Source organism: Hippopotamus amphibius, chromosome 9 (assembly GCF_030028045.1).
Source record: "Hippopotamus amphibius kiboko isolate mHipAmp2 chromosome 9, mHipAmp2.hap2, whole genome shotgun sequence".
In the NCBI taxonomy this organism is placed as follows: domain Eukaryota; kingdom Metazoa; phylum Chordata; class Mammalia; order Artiodactyla; family Hippopotamidae; genus Hippopotamus; species Hippopotamus amphibius.
The window spans coordinates 95,047,407-95,069,965 of NC_080194.1; the positions used below are offsets into that span (position 1 = coordinate 95,047,407).

Genomic DNA, 22,559 nt, shown 5'->3' on the forward strand with positions numbered 1-22,559 from the left:
GGGGGCTACTCTTCGTTGTGGTGCACGGGCTCCTCATTGCCATGGCTTCTCTTATTGCAGAGCGTGGGCTCTAGGCGCGTGGCCTTCAGTATTTGCAGCACATGGGCTCAATAGTTGTGGCTCACGGGCTCTAAAGCGCAGGCTCAATAGTTGTGGCACACAGGCTTAGTTGCTCCGTGGCATGTGGGATCTTCCTGGAGCAGGGATTGAATCTGTGTTCCCTGCATTGGCAGACGGATTCTTAACCACTGCGCCACCTAGGAAGACCTACATGTGAATGTTTTTATTCTTTAAGTAAATTTGGGTCATAATTTCTATTACTTGTGGCTGAAAGCATCCTATTTGATACTTTACTAGGGTAAAAGAGAATAAATATGATCATCATGGTCATCTAAAACAGGGGTAATCTAACTTTTTCTTTAAAGGGCTAGAAAGTAAAGGGCTATTTTTAGGCTTTGCAGGCCATTTACCTCTGTCACAATTGTTCCCCTCTGCCACTGTAGTGTGAAAGCATGAACACAGCCAAGACAACGTGCAAATGAATGAGTGTGGCTGTGTTCCAATAAAACTTCATTTATGGACACTGAATTTTAAATTTCATATTTTTTTATTCTTCTGATTTTTGCCCAACTTTTTAAAAATGCAAAAATCATTTTTAGATGATAAGCCCTAAAAAAAAAAAAAGTGGTGAACTGTATTTGACCTCTAGGCCACAGTTTGTCAACACCTAGTTTAAAACAAAAATCTTGATAGACCTGAACACAAATTCTATGGATGTTGAGAGGAAAACTAGTAATAAACTAGGAAGAGAAGAAAGTTCCCATAACATGAGAAAGTTGATCTAATGAAACATAACAAACATTTCTTACTAATGTCAGGAAGAAAACATGAATGCCTGTCACTATTTCTATTCAACACTCTACTGGCAGTATGTGTCAGAAAGAAGTAACTGTTCTGGTTTTTTGATCTTTCACTTTAAGAAACATTCTTTAAAAAGAAAAAATTCTCACTGTAAAAACATTCTCTTTTAAAAAAAGAGCTAAATATAAAAATTTAGAAGGTGACCTAACACAAGCTCAACATACAAAAGTTAATAGCTTTCCTCATAATAGCAATAGATGATTAGACAATATAATTAAAACCCCATGGCATAGAGAGTGTGCACATGTTGCATTATATTTAATTTTAGAAATTTGGGACTTTTGACCTATTGTAAATGTGTGTTTTAAAATCTTTACTATGGTAAAACATATCAATATATTTAGAAACGTACACAAAACTTAAAAGTACAACTCAGTGAACTATCAAAAACACTGAGTAACCCAGAGGTTAGGAACAAATACAACAGTGTGCAAGATACACATACACACACACACACCACTCTCCAGCCACAAAATGAAAGACTCAACAGACCTATAGATGCAACATGATTCCAGTCAAAATCTGAACAGGGTGGGTGGGTGTGTGTATGTGTCTATGTGCACACGCATAACTTGACAATGATTCTAAAATGTCTAAGGAAGGTCAAAGGGCCAAAAATGTCAAGATACTTCCAAAAAAAGGTTACAGTGACTTCCCTTGTGGTGCAGTGGTAAAGAATCTGCCTTCCAATGCATGGGATGCGGGTTTGAGTCCTGGTCAAGGAACTAAGATCCCACGTGCCATGGAACAACTAAGCCCACGTGCCACAACTACTGAGCTTGCACACCCCAACTAGAGAGCCAGTGTGCTGCAAATTACAGAGCCCACATGCTCTGGAATCCACATGCCACAACTACAGAGCCCACATGCCCTGGAGCCTGCACGCCACAGCTAGAGAGAGAAAACCCAAATGCCACAACTAGAGAAAAGCCTGCGTGCCGCTACTAGAGGGCCTGCAACAAAGAGCCCGCACGCACTGCAGCAAAAGATTCTGCATGCCTCAATGAAGATTCCATGTGCCGCAACTAAGACCCGACGCAGACAAAAATAAATAAGTAAATAATAAACAGAAATTTTAAAAAGGTTACAGAACTTACTTTTCCACATATCAAAACTTACTTTAAAGCTATTCATAGAATTATAACAGTGTGGTACTGGTGCAGAGAGAAACAAGACCAATGAAACAGAATACAGAGAACAGAACTCTTGGCTCCTGACAAACACGCCACTGCAAAGCTGTGAGGGAAGAACAGCCTTTTCAATACATAGTTCTGGGAAAACAGGATATCCATATGGGAAAAATAAAATTGAACCCATGTAGTCCTTGGGAGATCATAGACTTAAATGTGAAAAGCAAAGCAAAACTTCTCGAAGAATACATCTCACACTATCTGTAGTAAAGAGCCACGTTTTTAAAGATATCAAAAATCTCAGATATCTGACTCACCCCATGAGTTCAACCACACCAGAACTATCAGCAGGATGAGTCCTCTTACACACCAGGTAATGTCACGTTACCATGAAAGTTTCTGAATACATATCTCAATCTCTGTACTTATCTCATCACGGACCAATAGAAAAACAGTTCAGAATTAGCACAGGTCCTCAGACCATGGTTTGATCAGCACAGTAATAAACAGTTCCTGGACTGTTGAAGATAATATAAGAAAATATCTTCATGACTTCCAGGTAGAATGTTTTCTCAGACTGAATTCCAAGGGCATTAATCAGAAGGGGAAAGACTGGTAAGTTTTAGTACGTTAAAGTCACAAACTGCTTATCAAAAGATACCATTAAGAGAGTAAAAAAAAAAAAAAACAACTGTGAAAAGACATTTGTAATACATAGAATAAAGTACTTTCTCTTTTCTGTGTCCAGATGACTTAAAACCCCAGGTTGATAAGTCAGACTATGTAAAAATAAAAATATTTTTACATTTTCCCCCCAAGAACCGTAAGTAAAGTCAAAAGATAAATTACAAATAGAGAAAAAACACTTGCAACTTATATTCTAGACAATAAACTATTATGCCTATTATATAAAAAGCTCTTAAAATTGAGAAGAAAAAGGGCCAGATAGAAAAATTAGCAAATGATATGAGTAGGCAATTTAGTTGAAGAAATGAAAATGGCCCTTAAACACAGAAAAAGAAATATGTATCTAAACTACACTGAGAGACCACTTCTCGTCTATCAAGATGACAAAAATTCCAAAGCTTGAAAACATGTGATACTGATGAGACTGTGGAGAAACAGTCATTCTCAGACATCACTAATGGGAATTCAAAATGGTACAGGCCCTATGGAGAGAAATTTGACAGTATTTAGAAAAAGTACATACATATTTACCTTTTGTCTCAGCATACTCAAAGACACTAGCACAACTATGAAACAACTACACACAAGATTATTAACTGAAGCACTATTTGCGATATCAAAAAATTGGAAAACAAAATGTGCATCAATATGGGACCAGTGAAACAGATTATGATACATCTTCTCAAGAAAATAAATGCCACCATGAAAAGGAATAGGGTGAGCTCTACAAACTAATGCTGTTAGTCTCAGGATACATTGTTAAAGGAGAAAAGTTGCAGTACATAGTGTGCAACCTCTTAGCTAAAAAGGGAAGGATAGACACAGCTGTATTTGCTTATGATTTCAATAACAACAACCAAGCCACTGGATAAATAGAAAATAAAAAGTTATCCATAACGGCATGCAGAATTCAGAGTAGAAAGGACAGGGATAGAAGCAAGACTCTCTGGGTTACGTAGTTTTGGTTTGGGAAACTTATACATGATTTATGTATTAAAAAAAATAAATCAAAAAGAAAAAATTCCTTAAAATGAAAGAAAGAAATAAACCTAGCTGTAAATCAAGTTGGTGACATAAAACTATGTTTTTCTGTGTTTCAGAGACTTAAGAACACAGCATTTTGACTGTACTTCCACATTTGAATATATTCTAAGGCTAAATCGAGCTAGAAAAAAATCTCAAGCTTCACACAATAGTCTTTTTATTAGAACTAGTACTGGCATTATTATTTTGTAACTGTTTTTTACATTTTATTGGATAAGGCAAATGTTTATATTAGTGATATCAGGAAATGAAATTTTTACTGAAAAAGAAAAGATGCAAGTAAAAAAAATTAAAGATGTTAAAAACAAACTTCAAAAATTGAATTGGAAATAGCTGTACAAATTTATGATTCTTTTTACTTTCAAATATACATATTTCCTAGCTCTAGCCAGTGCAAAGGCCTAGAATTACAAATAAATCATCAGCAATAATCACTTCTAGCACCTAGACTGTGGTCTCTAAGAACCCTTCCTCACTAAAAGCAACCAGGGATCCGTGGAGAAAAGGCTGACTGCAAGACTGGACCAGGAAAGGTATATAATCAGTCTAGATATATTAGTATATCAGAAAAAAGTTATCAAAGACAAATAGAGTCATGTAACAGGTCACAGGAGCTAACACAAAAATGTCTCCTCTCTGGCCACAGATGGAATAATATCAGCATCAAAAAGAATAATGACAGCAGTTGAGTGAAATACACAGACCATGTAAAACCCACGGGTTCATAATGATACTTCAAAAAGAGACATGCAAAACAAAAGAAGAAACCCTCAAGAGACATTAGTGGAGGTCACTAGGGTACTAACTCCTTACTCTGGAAATAGGCAATTAAAGGGAAGTATATGAACATTTATTCTCTTCCTTATTAAACTGTATTTCATGGAAACCTAATAACCTTAATAGGGAGGAAAAGTTCTTCTTTGCAGAAGAACTGTAGCTAATGAATGTGGAAGGTATAATGGATTAGAAAATCACGATTTAAAAACTTTTAATTAGATAAATAAGACAGAGACCATCAATGAATGAAAACATAGTAAAAATGCTGATTGCGACTTTTACTGCAGATGTAGTAGGTTGTCACATCTGAATCCACTGATCAAGCTAAGCTTTACTAATGACAAGATAACTTCATGATTTGATGGAATGGAAAGTATATATCACCACTTATGAAGTATTCTTGCAATACTTTTCCCCCCACATAATCTCATCCAGTGACTCCCAAAGAGCCACGTGGAATATCAATGAAGAAAACCCTTATCTTTAATGAAGATGCTGCCAGCTGCCAACTTCAGGTGAAGACTGAAAAACCTTGACAAAAAAGGAATGCTTTTTTACTTACATAAAGGTGACTTGGTTTTGTGAATGTGGTTTTTTTGTCTGTGTTTTTGAAGATCTTGTGGAGTACTCCAAGGACAAAGAACAAGACAGACTCAAAGGGCCAATATCGCCAGAACAAAGAGTTACAGGACTCCTATCACTCTGTACAAGGCAACCATTGCAATGTCCCAAAACTTTCCCGAGCAGCATGCCATGTCCCTTGCCCATCCCATGTAAGGAAAGATATTTGCCCCATTTTCCTCCCACTCAGCACACTAAAAGTATACATTCTCTGCCCAGTCAGCAGATAACTGCAGGTTCCCTGGCTATAAAAACAGGCAAGCAACCCATGCTCAGGGTCGACTTTCCCTGGCTTCCAGGAAGTCGGCCCACTGTTCTTGCAGTGTCCCTTCTCTCTAATAAACTCTATCTCCCTTGCATTCTACCTTGTGTCTGGAAATTCTTTTCCAACCCACGCTCGGACCATGACAGATCTTACAGGTGTATTTTCAAATTTAAAATGTAATTATTGGCTCTTTGGCTATCAAGGTATGTTTCACAGCCTAAAAGTATAAAACATAGAGCCAGGGCCCCACTACTGCGGGGCTGAATGTGCTGAGCTAGTCCCAGGTTTTCTGTACTCTGGGCAGATCATGGAGAGGCAGGGCTGAGGTTGGGGAGCACAGTCATTCTTGCCACTACTCCTGGTCTCAAAGCCTCAATCATGTCGATTGCAGTGCTTGGTAAGTGAAGGGGTATCAATGAGAAGATAAACACCAAACAGCTAAGAGCTATTTAACCCAAAGGTTTATACTCAGAGTGTAGGATCGCATGGCTTCCATCACTGCATACTAGCAGAGCCCATCTGGTCTCACTGGAGGCCCAAGGCTTTCAGGTAACTATAGGCCTTGTGAACCTCATCCCCAATATTCTTAAGGGTCACTCCCTAATCCACAGTCTGTGCCTTCTTCTGGCATTTATGTGGCTACGACAAAGAAGAGGACCAGAAGAGACAAAGCTGCAGTAGAGCTACCAGGGGTGCCGCTGGGACCTCTGCTAGGGCATGGCATTCAAAGGCCCCTAAGTGGCCCTGAATGCTGCTTTGGTGCCAATTCCTTTCCTGCCCAAGACTCCTTCTCCCCCATTTCCCACTCCCCAATGCCTGGTTTATGTGTTCTCCATCCCTCCAGAGCAGAGAAGGCACCCTCCACAGAAATGCCAGCTGTGACCACAGTACCTCCTTAGAACCACTTTATTCATCCCTAGTTTATTAAACAGGGCCAGGCACATAGTAGCAACCAGTCCACATTTGCCAAATGAATGGTGCTGCATCCCTATGCACCCAGAACATGTCCCAGAACAAAGTCTAACTGGTCGTGTACACAGAAAAGGGACACAACACATTTTAAAAACGAATCAACATTTGTAGCAAATGGATGGACCTAGAGAACATTATGCTTAGTGAAATCAGTCAGACAAAGACAAATATTGTATGATATCACTCATATGTGGAATCTAAAAAATTAATACAAATGAATATATATGAAAAACAGAAATCGACTCACAGATATAGAAAACAAACTTGTGGTTACCAAAAGGGAGAAGGAAGAGGTGAGGGACAAATTAAGGGTATGGGACTAACAGATACAAACTACTATATATAAAGTAGATAAGCAACAAGGATATATACTGTATAGCACAGGGACTTATACCCACTATCTTGTAATAACCTATAATGGAATATAATAGGCAAAAATACTGAATCACTATGCTGTACACTTGAAACTAACACAATACTGTAAATCAATTATACTTCAATTAAGAAAAATAAAGCTATGGGCTTCCCTGGTGGTGCAGTGGTGAAGAATCCACCTGCCAATGCAGGGGATAGGGGTTCTAGCCCTGGTCTGAGAAGATCCCACATGCTACGGAGCAACTAAGTCCATGTGCCATAACTAGTGATCCTGTACTCTAGAGCCTGCGAGCCATAGCTACTGAAGCCTATGCACCTAGAGCCCGCGCTCTGCAACAAGAAGCCACCACAATGAGAAGCCCACGCACCACAGCGAAGAGTAGCCCCTACTGTCTGCAACTAAAGAAAGCCCATGCACAGCAATGAAGACCCAATGCAACCAATAAATAAATAAATAAAAATAAAGCTATAGACCAATCCTACATTAAAAAATAAAATTAAAATTAATATAGCAGAAACGAAAACAATGAAAAATTTAAAAATAAAAATAAATAATTAAAAATAAATAATAAAAATTAAAAAATTAAAACTCCTAATCAAGTTAAGAAATCTTCTGTAAGCTCAGAGGAGGAAGAAGCAAGATAAAACAGAGTAAGCACCATGATCATCTATGAAGAAAGGGGTGATGGACCAAAATTCTGTGTCTACAATGAGAATAACTGTTGACACTTCTTTACACCTGTTTTCTGGGTGAGGGAGGAGGGACATGGAACTGACATTATAATGTAGAACGTATATGGAAGAAATAATCTAAGAATGAGGAAGCCTGGGTCTCCAAAACATTACATGCAGCCACTAATCACCTTGTCTTTGATTTCCCTCCTTTTTGTTTATGCTAAAGACACATACGGAGGACCTAAAAGATCCCCACAGAGAAGATATTGAAACAACTGTAGAAAGAATGAGACTCTGCTCTGAGAATCATTCATTAAATGAACACTTGTTTCTTCAACAACTATTTTATGGTGGCCTCCGGGTGGGGAACCAATGTTAAACAAGAGAGAACACCTGTCAGTATCAAACTACTGCAATACTGTATGATACCTGCTACGAAAGGGTGCTGGGGAAAAACAGTCATGCCCTGGCATTGCGTCCAGAGAAAGCTCCCAGAGAACGTGATATCTGAAACAAGACTAGAAGAATAAGTAGGATTCAGGGACGTGAAAGAAGAGGTACAAAGGGAGCAACTGAGAGGCAACGTGTTCTGGAACAGTATGTACAAAAGGCTCATCTTCCATGTGACTTAGTACACAGTCCCTCCCTTGTCTGCTCTCTTATTTTCAAACAAGGTGATTCATCAAACACTGCTAGCACCTATATTAGGGCTAAATGTATGGGTCATTTTTACAACTGCAAGGATTCCACAAAGATTTTTTTTTTAAAAAAAGGTTCAGTTTCTCCACTTATTCAATAAAACCTCTCTCAGAATTCAGTCTATCCCAGGTCAGACCAAGGACATGGCATTAAATTGCCTGGTGATGTACTGAGGGTGGGGAAGTTTTTTTAATTGGGAAAGATTTAATACTCCCTCAGTTTACCCATAAATTTCTAACCTGAGAGACTAAATGAGATGGATAGAGTTAAACTTATTTTGCCTTGTGTCCGCAACAAAATTTTATATTTCTCTTGAATGGAGATCTTAATTTGAATGCCCCTTACTAAGCCTAGTAAAGAGAGATTCTAGGGACTTCCCTGGTGGCCCAGTGGCTAAGGCTCCATCCTCCCAATGCAGGGGACCAGGGTTCAATCCCTAGTCAGGGAATTAGATCCCACATGCCACAACTAAGCGTTCACATGCCACATGCCACAACTCAGACCCAGTGCAACTAAATAAATACATAAATATTAAAAAAAGACAGATTCTAAAATGTTTGTTGAACAAATGAATAAATTGTTCAGTATTTTATATTTTAAAGAAACATCACAGTTTCTGAAATGCTTGAGAGTTTTTTAAAATGTTCAGTCTCCTCCCCTTGTGACCCAGCTCAGTCTTAGGCGATGAGGGAATGGAATAGTCTCCTTCTAAACTATTCATGCAAAATATACCCTGGAGCTCCCTGAGCTGCCCCACGGGACAGGCTCTGGTTGATGTGACCAAAGCTAGGAGAATCATGCTGTCCAGCCTCTGCACCATCCCCTAGGGTTGTAGCCACAGAAATGAATACCACCTGCCCCAGCACCATCACCACCACCACCGCTACACACACACACACACACACACACACACACACACACACGGAGGTGGGGCTGCAGAATGGTCAGATCACAAGCTTAAGAGTCCGATTGCCTGGACTTGAATCCTGACTCTGGCAGTTATTCATTTTACGGCCATAGGCAAATTACATCTTCCTGCCTCATTTCCTAATCTATGAAATAAATACAAGACCCGACCAAGCTCATAGAGTCATTTCCCCATATTCACAAAATAATTAGGTAGCTGGTTAAGTCTTCATCTTCTCCCCCAAAATTCTTCCATTGTCTAGGAAGAATTTAGATCCCACATCCAAATCAATTCAAATCTCAAGCCTACTGGTGATTTTTTTCTAAGTGCCAGGGACCTTCACATGGGATGTATTTTGGCAACACACCTTCCAGGCCATACCTTGAATCTTGTTATGGCCCAACTGATATCTCACACTTCTTAACCACAGACACTTCATCTTCGATATTTCTTACACAGGTGTATCTTCTTTTATTGACCTTTGCTTTACTGCACTTCGCAGATACAGCATTTTTTACAAATTGAAAGTTTGTGGCAACCCTGAGTTGTGCAAGTCTATTGGTGCCATTTTTCCAATAGCATTTGCTCACTTTGTGTCTCTGTGTCACATCTTGGCAATTCTTGCAATATTTAAAACTTTTTCATTATTATCTTATTGGTCATGGCGATTTGTGACCAGTGACCTTTATGTTACTCTTATCATTGTTTGGGGGCACCACAAACGGCATCCGTATAAGACCATGAACATAATGGATAAATGCTGTGTGTGTTCCGACTGCTCTGCCGACCGGCTATTCCCCTCCCTTCCTCTCCTCAGGCCTCTCTATTCTGAGACACAATATTGGAACCGGGCCAGTTAATAACCCCACCCTGATCAGTCAGCAGCCATCAACATCAGCACAAGACCCTCCACCAGCCAAAAGATGGCAACTCGCTGAAGGCTCAGATGATGGTTACCATTTTTTAGCAATAAAGTATTTTTTAATTAAGGTATGGACATTTTTTTAGACATAATGCTATTGCACACTTAATGGATTACTGTATAGTGTAAACATAACTTTTATATGGAGTGGAAAATATGTATATGTGTGTGTGTGTGTTTGTACTTATTAGCTTTAAAAAGTATCTTTAAACACCAGGCTAAAAATGATAAGGAAATCTCTCCACCTGTCCTCCTCCATCTTTTGTTATTTATGTGACTCACTTTAAAGTGATATTCACTTTGTTGCCGTGATCTGGAATTAAACCCATAATATCTCCAAGGTATGCTTGTACTCTTACTCTCATTAAACCACCCAGAAACCTTGAATTCACTCACTAATCCAGTAAACAAAAATGTTTTGAATGCCTTTTATGTCCCAGGCACTGTCTCCTTGATTCTTTCATTTTCTTTCAATTCATAAGACCCCGTCTGGCCCCAATTTCCTTTTCTCTCCAACATAGGTTCTGTAGCTAATTACTTGAACTGCTTTCTCCTCTAAATCCTCAGATTCACTGAACACATGTTTTTCTGTTTGAAGTCTCAGTTTCCCAGAAAGAAAGCATAATTTAATTCTTAATTTGTCCCTTGTACAGTTTCATCTTTCTGAAGGTTAAAGAAGTAATAAGCAAAATTGCTTCTCTAGATATCATGCACTACTGGAGGTTACAAGTTAATTTGTATTCTCACCTTTTACCATATATCAAATGAATCTCAGGTTATTTATAGATTCAAACTTTTTTTTAAAAAATCCAACTATTACAACAAACACAGGGGATATAGTCCTTATGAACACTTCTTTTTAAAATGCAGACCAGCTTCAGTTAAACAAGAGATAAATGAAAAAAACTCTTACAAATAGAATGACAACAGTTACTCAATCCAGTAAACTACAGTACTAGCCAAAACCAAAACAAAATTATAGAGATTATGGTTGGAAAACCATAAATGTTGTGTGTGTTCTGACACACAAATATTATAAACTGTGATAACATAGAAATGTTATAAATAACAAAAGATGGAGGAGGGCAGATGGAGATTTCCTTATCATTTTTAGCCTAGCATTTAAAGATACTTTTTTAAAGCTAATAAGTACACACATATATATAAATATTAAAAATGTGTTTTAATAAACAAGTTATACATAATGCAATTATATATATTATATATTTGTTACATATATTTATATATACTATAGTACATACTATATATGATAATATATAGTATACACTATATTATACTATAATATGAAATACATTACAAATAACACAATATTCTATATAGTATATATGTAGTATTATATATATCATAGTGTATATAGAATATTATGTATATAGTTATATATATAAAACATATAACTGTATTAAAGCACACACTTTTAAGGAAATAGGGTGAATACAAAGATAAATAATTTAAAGAATAAAAATGTAGTAGTGGAGAGGAGAAAACTGGGGCAAGACAGTGTAAATAATTTTGGTCACTGCTCATGGTAGGGAGTCAACAGATACTGCTGAAAAAAAGGTTAAATGTCTTACATAAATCTATTGAACATATTTGTCACATTACATTAAAAAAATCACTAGAACAAAAACACAAACCTGGACTTCCCTGGTGGTCCAGTGGTTAATACTCCGGGCTTCCACTGCAGGGGGCATGGGTTCAATCCCTGGTTAGGGAACTAAGATCCCACATGCTGTGTGGTGTGGCCAAAAAAAAAAAAAAACAAACCACCAACCATTCCATTTTTTAGAATATATACATAAAAAATGCCCTTAAATTTCAACCCACTAATTCCATTTCTAGAATGTACAAGATTATTAATTTCAACACTGTTATCAGAAGAAAACTGGGAAAATCTATATGACCACCAATAGGCGACTGGTTAAAGAATGATACATACATTCAATGAAATACTGTGTCCATCTTAACAGATGACTGAGGCAGCTCAGTATGTGCTGAAATGAAGAGATATTCAGAATATATCCTTACATTAAAAAACAAGGCACAGGACTTCCCTAGTAGCACAGTAATTAAAAATCCGCCTGCCAATGCAGGGGACATGGGTTTGATCCCTGGTCCGGGAAGATCCCACATGCTGCGGGGCAACTAAGCCCGTGTGCCACAACTACTGAGCCTGTGCTCTAGAGCCCACGACCCACAACTACTGAAGCCCTTGCACCTACAGCCCGTGCTCCATAACAAGAGAAGCCACTGCAATGAGAAGGCCATGCACCGCAACGAAGAATAGCTCCCACCCGTCACAAGTAGAGAAAGCCCACGCACAGCAACAAAGACCCAACACAGCCAAATAAATAAACCTATTTTTAAAAAAAAAGCAAGGCACAGAACAATGCATATGATGGTACCATTTACATAAAAAGAAAAGAATATGTGTAGTGTGTGTGTGTTTATGTACATGCACATGTGTATATATACATAGGCTCTGGAAAGATATTTATAAAAGAGATGAGTGATTAATCTTGGGAGGAAAACTGTGTGGCAGGAGACAGGAATGAAGGAGGGAGGCTTCTTTCCATATTGTATCTTTTTAATTTTGTGCCATGTTTATGTGGTACCTATTTAAAAATTAAACTTTTACAAAAAAAACCATTTCACTGTTAAAAGTGTTTATTTTTTATTATGATTTTTCCTTTCATTTTATTAGGACATAGTGAAATATTTCTTAATATTTACTTCTTTCAATGTACAATTGTAACTACTTTTTTAAATTTATTTTTTTATTTATTTATTGGTTGTGTTGGGTCTTCTTTGCTACACAAGCTTTCTCTAGTCATGGCAAGCGGGGGCTACTCTTCATTGCAATGCGAGGGCTTGTCATTGCCGTGGCTTCTCTTGTTGCAGAGCACGGGCTCTGGGCACGTGGGCTTCAGTAGTTGTGACACATGGGCTCAATAGTTGTGGCTCACAGGCTGTAAAGCACAGGCTCAATAGCTGTGGCACACGGGCAAGTTTGCTCCTCGGCATGTGGGATCTTCCCGGACCAGGGATCAAACCCACGTCCCCTGCAATGGCAGGCGGATTCTTAACCACCGCACCACTTAGGAAGCCCGTAACTACTTCTTAAAACAAAATTCTTAGTCATACATTTTTTAGGTTCAATATTTTTTAATGAGCTTTAATATCCTATGGAATAATGGTGGAAGTAAAAAATGGAATAATTGACACGTTTTATCAACAGCTTTCTGCACTTTAATTATAGAATTTCCTGGATTGCACTCTTTGGTGGTAATATATCAGTAAAGATATAAATCCACCCTTAAAGTTAACAGAGACAGGCTCAGCTATGTACATGTAATATGTCACATTCCTTGTCATTTCAAGTTTGGTGTGAATAAGAGTTGCCTACCTTTATGCAACAGAGAAGCACCTTCAAAATGTTATTGAAGCACCACTGGATCTAGCAGTTTCACCAACACAGACTGAGCTGAGAATAAAGGCGATCGTGGAGAAACTACACCAGCTGATCCCACCCAGACCCTTCACCCACGTGGCCTCCACCACCAGCACCACACACAGCAGAGCCACCCTCCTCAGCCCTCAAGACACATACTGCATGGGGGACCAGCTACACGTCCTGCTAAAGGTGAGGGACCACTCGGGACGCAGGAAGGAATATGATGGGGATTTCCTGAGGGCCAGGATGTCCTCCCCAGCCCTAAAGGCAGGTGCTTCGGGAAAGGTGACAGACTTCAACAATGGCACCTACCTTGTCAGCTTCACCCTGTTTTGGGAAGGCCGGGTGTTTCTGTCTGTCCTGCTCATCCACCCCAGTGAAGGGGTGTCAGCTCTCTGGAGGGCAAGGAACCAAGGCTATGACAGGGTGATCTTCACAGGCCAGTTTGCCAATGGCACCTCCCGTGTCAATACTGATTGTGCCCTGGTCTTAAATTCAAGTGCTGAACTGTGTGAGTACCTGGATACTCGAGACCAAGAAGCCTTCTACTGCTCCACGCATGCTCTGTGAGACCCTGATCATGTGACCACCAGTGACCCTAAAAAAGAGCAGACTTTTACATAAGGCAAGCAAGCCTTCAAACTAATGTGCTCTGAGATGTTTTCCTATTCCAACCACTCTCACCATTTTAATTCACAGTGAACACTGCACTCTCAACATCCAAATATCTACTGGTTACAGCTTTGTTCTCCCCAAGGCCACACTCCATTCGTGACTTTCTCCACATAGGCACTTCAGGCCTGAGGATAGATGGCTCCCCGCCCTTGCAGGCCCCAAAGCACTGCATTATCCCTTGTTGGTTTCCTTAAATCTCGCCCTTTATTAAACTCTTCTGGGTCACCAAGTTTGCACCTGTCATCTGTTTCCTTCCTGGGCTCCTGGCTGAGCCTTTGTGTGCAAATTCACCAAAAGGGTGTTCGCAAAATTGAAAGAAGGTGATGTGGCTGCGGGTTGGCAGACAAGGAGAAAGGTGTGAAAGATGAGGAGGGAAGGTGGTCACGGCTAGCCTATATCACGAATAATCTATTAAAGGAGTTTGGATTTTATTTCAAGTAAAAGAGGAAGATATCAAAGTGTTCCATGCAGGAAGATACTCTTCTGTTTTTTTTTTTAATAAGTTTATTTGTTTTATTTATTATTGACTGCATTGGGTCTTCGTTGCTGTGCAGGCTTTCTCTAGTTGCGGCGAGTGGGGGCTACTCTTCGTTGCGGTGCGCAGGCTTCTTATTGCAGTGGCTTCTCTTGTTGCAGAGCATGGGCTCTAGGCGAATGGGCTTCAGCAGTTGTGGCTCGCAGGCTCTAGAGTGCAGGCTCAGTGGTTGTGGCACACAGGCTTAGTTGCTCTGTGGCATGTGGGATCTTCCCAGACCAGGGATCCGAACCCATGTCCCCTGCCTTGGCAGGCGGATTCTTAACCACTGCGCTACCAGGGAAGTCCTCTTCTTTTTTATTAATCTGTATTTTATTAAATACATATGCGTTGTCCAAAACACCAAATCGAGCTCACTACAGTATCAACTATACCAAAACCCAGCAATTTCTACCACATTCTCCCATCCCACCAGATACAACCCTTTTAAATTATTTTAACTGTTTATACATTATTTACACCATATTTTTAAAATATTATGCTTCGGCAGTTTGGTCAGCTACATAAATCTCAATTTTCTGAACAAATAAGAGATTTATTTCTCTGAGATAAGAAAAGCCCAGAGGCAATGCAGGGCCAGCACAGGACCCAATATGCCATCAAGGACCCATCTGAGACCTTTCCGTTCTGCCTCCTTAGCACGTGACTTTCTTTCTCATCCTTGTTACCTCAGTGTCTCAAGATGGATGCTGTACCTCCAGCAACTTATCTGTATTCCAGGCAAGAAGAGTAAGGGCAAATGGCACATTTAGGCTACATCTGCCACCCAATGACTTCTGGTCATGCCTCACGTGTATTACGAGCCAGAATGATATAAAATGACCACTCTTGCTGACAAGAAAGGCAAGAAAATAAAATTTTTTTGCTAAGCATGTTGCTATTCTATGTTCTGCTAGGAAGGAAAAGAGAAGAAAGGACCCCAGGTAGGTCTCTAGCAGTGTCTGCAACACTGTTATGTCTTGCTTTTTCTGTTCTGCCATTTTATATCTATTCCCTGGGTTGACTGTAAAATATTTCATTCTCTTACATCACACTTGCACCATATTTTCCTTCATTCTCTTCTCTAACTATACAAGGGCTTTTTAAGTTAACTTAGTAGTGTTTTACATTGCTAATTAAATTTTGCTAACTGTTGAGCCAAGTATTAATAGTACACCTTCCTTCTTCCGTCCAAAATAAAACACAAGTTTTTTGGTTTTACTGAAATTTCATTTGCTTAGTTTTCTATGTATTTTTCTTTAATTTGTCCACATCTTTCATTAAAACTCAAAATTCTGCCATTCTTGTTTTCTAAACATTGATGGCATCAAATAAAGTTTCAGGTCTATTTTTATCCCTGCAGAATTCTTGCCTAGAGCCCTTTATCCATCTATTCTGGTCAGGAATGACCGCTTTCAACCTGCTGTACAGGGAAGAAAATGACCTAGGATGCTCCTCCCCACTTCCCCATACAGCATCTCCTGTCTCCTGAGTTTACTGCTCACTTGACTCAAGCATATCTTCCAATGTAAATTTATGTTATGTGGATTATATCACAGTAAAGCAGGTTTGTTGTTTTTGTATAAGTAAATGTGAGGAAACAAATTTTCAGGCTATTCCTATAATCTGGATGATAGGATGATAATATGAGCCAGGGTGACAGTAGCAGAAATAAACAGATGTAGGGAGATTCAGAAATAAAGAGCTATTTAGTAGGCAAGATAAAACGGACTCAGTTAATGGAGATGTCAACTGAAAAAAAATGCACAACCTGAAAGTTGAGAATTATGTTTTATTTGATGGACAAACCTGAGGACTTAAGCCTGGAAGACAGCCTCTCAGAAAGCTCTGAGGGACTGCTCCAAAGAGGTTAGGGAGAAGCCAGGATATACAGGGGGTTTTGCAACAAAAACCAGGTAGTTGGAACATCAAAAGATTACCACTAATTAAAGAAAATCAGACATCTCAAGTTAATGAACTTAGTGAGCTTTTCTGTGTATGGGAAGATGGAAGAGTCTGGGCTATTGAAATCATTCCTTTTATATGCACCTTAACTACCTAGGGCCAGCATCCTGCTTTTCTCCATCCTGAATCTCCTCAGGGCGCATAGTTGGGGGCGGCTGCAGTGGATGAGGGCTTGATGGCTACAACGTTTGCTTACTGATATGGCAGGCAACATTCTTAATCCACAGAGCGCAGGGGTCAAGAATATATTTCTAACCTCACATATATGGTCAGATGATTTTTGACAAGGGTGCCAACACAATTTAATGCGTAAAGGACAGTCTTCAACAAACAGTGTTGAAAAAAATTGGATTTCATATGCAAAAAGAATAAAGTTTGATCCTTACCTCAGACCATGAGAAAAAATTAATTCAAAATGGATCAAAGGCCTAAGTTTAAGACCTAAAACTATAAAACTCTTAGAAGAAAACAAGGAAAGCTTTATGACATGGATTTGGCATTGGTGTCTTGGCTATACCACCCAAAGCACAGGCAACAAAAGCAAAAATAAGTAAATTTGACTACGTCAGAATTTAAAATTTCTGTGCATCAAAAGACACAATCAAAAAAAAAAAGACACAATCAACAGAGTGAAAAGGCAACCTACGGAATGGAAGAAAATAACTGCAAATTAAGTAGCTGATAAGGAGCTAATATCCAGAATGTATTAAAAAATTTCTACAACTCAACAACACAAATCCAAATAACCTGATTTTTAAAATGGGCAAAGGACTTGAAAAGACATTTCTCCAAAAAAGATATGCAAATGGCCAACAAGTATAGAAAAGATGCTCAATATCACTAATCATTAAAGAAATGCAAATCAAAACCCCCATGAGATATCATCTTACACCCATTAGAGTGGCTGCTATAGAAATTTTTTAAAAACAGAAAATAACAAATGTTCACAAGAATATGGAAAAATTGGAACCCTTGTGCACTACTGGTGGGAATGTAAAATGGTATAGCCACTATAGAAAACAGTATGGCAGGTACTCAAAAAATTAAAAATAGAATCATCAAATGACCTAGCAATACCATTTCTGAGTGTATATACCCAAAAGAATTGAAAGCAGAGTGTCAAAGAGAATTTGCACACCCATGGTCATAATAGCATTACTTATACCAGCCTAAAGGTGAAAGGAAACCAAATGTCAAGCAACAGATGAACAGATAAACAAAATGTGATTGGATACACACACACACACACACACACACACACACAGAGGAATATTATTCAGTCTTAAAAAAGGAAGGGAATTTTGACACGTTATAAGATGGATGAATAAACAAAATGTGATTGGATACACACACACACACACACACACACACACACACACAGAGAGGAATATTATTCAGTCTTAAAAAAGGAAGGGAATTTTGACACGTTATAAGATGGATGAACCTTGACGACATCATGCTAACTAAAATAAGTCAGCACAAAAAGACAAAAGCCATATGATTTCATTTACATGAAGTACCCAAAGTAATCAAATTCATATAAACAGAAAGTGGAATGGTAGTTGCCAGGGGCTGGGAGGAACAGAAGAATGGGGAACAGTTATCAATGCACACAGAGCTTCAGTTTTGCAAGACAAAAAAGTTCTGAAGATTGGTTGCACAGCAATGTGACCATACTTCACATTATTAAACTGTACACTTAACAGGTAAGATGATAAATGTTATGTTTATATCTATTTTATTACTTTACTACAACTTTAAATATATATATATATATATACACTTTTACTTCTTCTAACATGGTAGAGACAATGTAATCTAAAAATACATCTGCTACAAAATACCTAGAAATTCTAGGTGATTTATAACGTATTTTTAAATGAAAAATCTTATAAAATCCCATGGAAATTTATATCATATATAACCTGGCAATTATCAAATTTATATATATAATGTGGACATTTCCTCTCATGTCTCCCAGCATCATATATTCAACTGCCAATCAACATCTCCATTTGCATGGCTTAACAGACATGTCAAGCTTATGATCTAAGTGTCCAAAACCAAATTTTTGATTTTCCTCCACCAAACTGTTATATCCAGTCTTCCTCATCTCAGCAAATAGTAATACATTTCTTGCCAGTTATCTAAGCCTAAAAACACTGAAGTCTCTCCCATATATCCTATATTCAGCCTATTATCGAATCCTATTTTCTCCACCTTCCAACTACACCCAGAATTTTACCACTTCTCACAACCTCCCTCATAACCACCCAAGTGTACACCATCATCACCTCTCACCCAGAATATTGCAATAGGCTTCAACTTTGTCTCCCTACTTCTATCCTTGGGCCCCATAGTCTATTTTCTAATTGCAACCAGACAAATCAATTTAAAACATAAATCGGGACTTCCCTGGTGGTGCAGTAGTTAAGAATCCGCCTGCCAATGCAGGGGACATGAGTTCAATCCCTGGTCCCGGAAGATTCCACATTCCGTGTAGCAACAAAGCCCGTGTACCACAACTACTGAGTCTGCGCTCTATAGCCCGTGAGCCACAACTATTGAGCTCACATGCTGCAACTATTGAAGCCCGCGCACCTAGAGCCCATGCTCTGCAACAAGAGAAGCCACTGCAATGAGAAGCCTGCACACCACAACGAAGAGTAGCCCCCACTCGCCGCAACTAGAGAAAACCCGCGTGCAGCAATGAAGACCCAACACAGCCAATAAATAAATAAATAAATAGGTAAACTTCTAAAAAAATATAAACAAATAAAATATAAATCAGATCACATTCCTGAATGTCACATCTTTGCTCAAAACCCACCAATAATTTTTCATCTCATTGGAGAGTATAAGCAAAAGATCTTGTTCTGACTCACAAGGCCGTACATGTCCTTGCCTCTCATTACCTCTCTGGCTTCATATCCTATCATCATTGCCCCTCATTCATTATCCTCCAGCCTCACTGGGTTTCTTATTTTCACTCAAACAGGATGCAAGGGGCCTGAAATCCCTGCATTAGCCTAACCTTCAAAGGGCCACTCTCAGAGAAAGAGGGAACTGGAAAAAAACACACCCACTGATAATGAAAGATGACAAAGAAGTTTCTCATCTTGTCCTAGATGCTGATAAAGAAGGAGAAATCTCCTTTTAAGAGTTAGTAAGCATTGAGCTGCCTTGATGAAGGTCTGAAACTCTAATCCACACTACCTGTTCAATTCAGGAAACCTCAATCCAATAACTAAGTAAACAAATAAGTAAGCTGGGGCTAATTCCCTAGGAGAACTTGACAGAAACAAATGTAAACTCTTTCTGAATTCACACACTCAAACCAAACCACACAGAATTACCATGGTAAATCCCACTAATCATAATAAAATTCACAATCCAGAATTACAACATCACAAGAAAACCATCCAACAATAGGTAGATATCATGGGATTAGACCTCTAAGAACTTCAGATGAGAGTTATCTTAAAGGCTATAAGCAGTTATAACTATTAAAAGTGCACAAAGTAGAATCAAATATATGAAAAAGGAAGACACTAACAAAAATATCACATAGATTTGTAAAAGAGCTACACAATACTTCTAGACATGAAAAATATAAATACAGTCATTAAAATTTAAAAAGTCCATGGATAGGTTAAATAGGAAGCTAGACAAAGAAGACAGCAACAGTGGACTGGGATATAGATCTGAAGATATTACCCAGGACATAGTAGAGAGATGGATGGAAATATGAGACAGAAAGTTAGAGACATGAAATATATAATGAGAAAATGTAGTATGAGGAGGTTTTTTTGGGGGGGGGAGTGAAGAATTTGAAAAGATAAGGACTAAGAATTTTCTAGAACAAATGAAAGCTATGACTCCTCAGATTAAGATGCCTAGTGAATCCCACGCAGCATAAATAAAATTAAATCCATGCCTCCACCTACGACAGAACACCAAAGAGACATAAAGTGTGAGATCTAGATTTCTGGAATTTCTGGTTTGCACAATAGAATGAATACTGGCAGCATTTCCTGAGACAGGAAACACTGCAAGTCAAAAATCTGGCGGGAAAGGGAGTGAATTTGATTTTGGACATGTTGGTTTGAGAAATCTTTGGACTATCAAAAGTAGCTGCCAAGTAGTCATTTGTAGGAAAATCTTCTCTCTCATTGTCTAAGACACGGTTCCTCAATCACAGCACTACTGACATTTTGGGCTAGATAATTCTCTGTTGTGGAGAGCCGTCCTGAGCACTGTAAAGTGTTTTCAAGCATCCCTGGCCTCTACTTACTAGATGCACCCCTCCCAATTGTGGCAACCAAAAAATGTCTCTAGAATTGCTGGAGGTCTTCTAGAATGAAAAATCATGCCTACTTGAGAAGCACCTATCTAAAAGAAGACTGTCATTTCTAAAATAGAGCATCTACTGAGAAACTACATTTTTTCTTAATATTCTCACCAATATATTGAGATCATATTTCTCTCCAAAAGCCTTGCCTCTGGTCCTGAACTGTAGTGCACTTCATTTGACAGCTCTCTTGGCTTTCCTGGAGCTTTCCTGATCCATTAGCCCTGGAATAAATAACAGACTTGCCTTCATGCCCCAAGGATTTCTCCCTAAAACTTTAAGTCAGGACTTCCCTGGTGGTGCGGTAGTTAAGAGTCTGCCTGCCAATGCTGAGGACACGGGTTCTACCTACTGAGCCCACATACTGCAACTACTGAAGCCCGCACGCCTAGAGCCTGTGCTTGGCAAAAAGAGACGCTACCACACTGAGAAGCCCTCGCACCACAATGAAGAGTAGCCCCCGTTCACCATAACTAGAGAACATCCTCATGCAGCAACAAAGAACCAATGCAGCCAAAAATAAAATTTTAAATAAATTTTTCAAAAATTTTAAAAAATAAAAATAAATTTAAAAAAAACTTTGTCACCATACTTGAACAGGAAAAGAGTCATCCAGAATTTAGAAGTTTTTAACATAAAAAAAATCTTAAGTACACCAAAACAATAACACATAATATATCCTCCCAAATTGAAAAGAAGGTCATTCAAAGATGACCTGAGGTGCATGTTCACTTCAATGCCTGAAGAAGTAACAGGCTAATTTTCTGTTTCCCTTTTTTGAAGGTCTGGTCTAATACACTGAAGTAATGAACACACTGAACCCACTGAGATGTCAGTGTGTAGCTATGAATCTGCTCTTTGCTGTAAGAGGTGACGCTTACAGCAATGGTTCTCAGATTGACTGGATGTCTTAGAATCACCTGGAGAGCTTTTTAAAAACAGAAATTCCCCAGTTTTCACACTGACAATTAGGTCTGGGATAGGGTCCCAAAATCGATTCTTGTTTTGTTAACTCCCTGTGTAATGCTGATAAATTTGAGGACCGCTGCTTCAGAGGATGGACATTCTTACTCAGCATTATAACCATTCAGCCTCCGTCCAGATCTGGCCCCAACATAATGGTCTTCGGGGTCATAAGTTAGAGTTGTTGTTAAGGATGGCAGCCTACCCCTAAGCAATTCCTGGGTTAAAGAGAGTATCAAAACTGCAACTACACAAACAGACCAGAAAGTCTAGAAACAGACTTACAAAGTACATTCAACTGATTTGCAACAGAGGCACCAAGATAATTCAATAGGAAGTGGATAGTTTTTTTCTATAAATGGTGTTGGAACAATCGGATAGCTACTGGGTAAAAAATAATGAATGCTGACCTCTACACTTCATCCCAAAATTTAATTGGGGATGAATGATAGGATCAAAAAAAGTTAAAGCTGTAAAGCTTCTAGATGAAAATATACAATATATTTGCAATTTTCAGGTAGGAAAAGATTTCTTAAATGAAACACAAAAAGCAATAACCATAAAAGAAAAAAAATCACAAAAATGGACTTCATTAAAATTAAAACCTCCTATTCTTCAGAAGAC

The 22,559-nt window shown here is 38.6% G+C and overlaps 1 protein-coding gene across 1 annotated transcript; it reads left to right on the plus strand.

Moving 5' to 3' along the window:
* Window positions 1-5,823: 5,823 nt before the first annotated feature.
* LOC130860971 (NXPE family member 4-like) lies at window positions 5,824-14,037 on the plus strand. Its single transcript, XM_057749488.1, has 2 exons — window positions 5,824-5,842; window positions 13,433-14,037. The coding sequence occupies exons 1-2, from the start codon at window positions 5,824-5,826 to the stop codon at window positions 14,035-14,037; spliced, it is 624 nt and encodes a 207-aa protein (XP_057605471.1).
* Window positions 14,038-22,559: the final 8,522 nt, after the last annotated feature.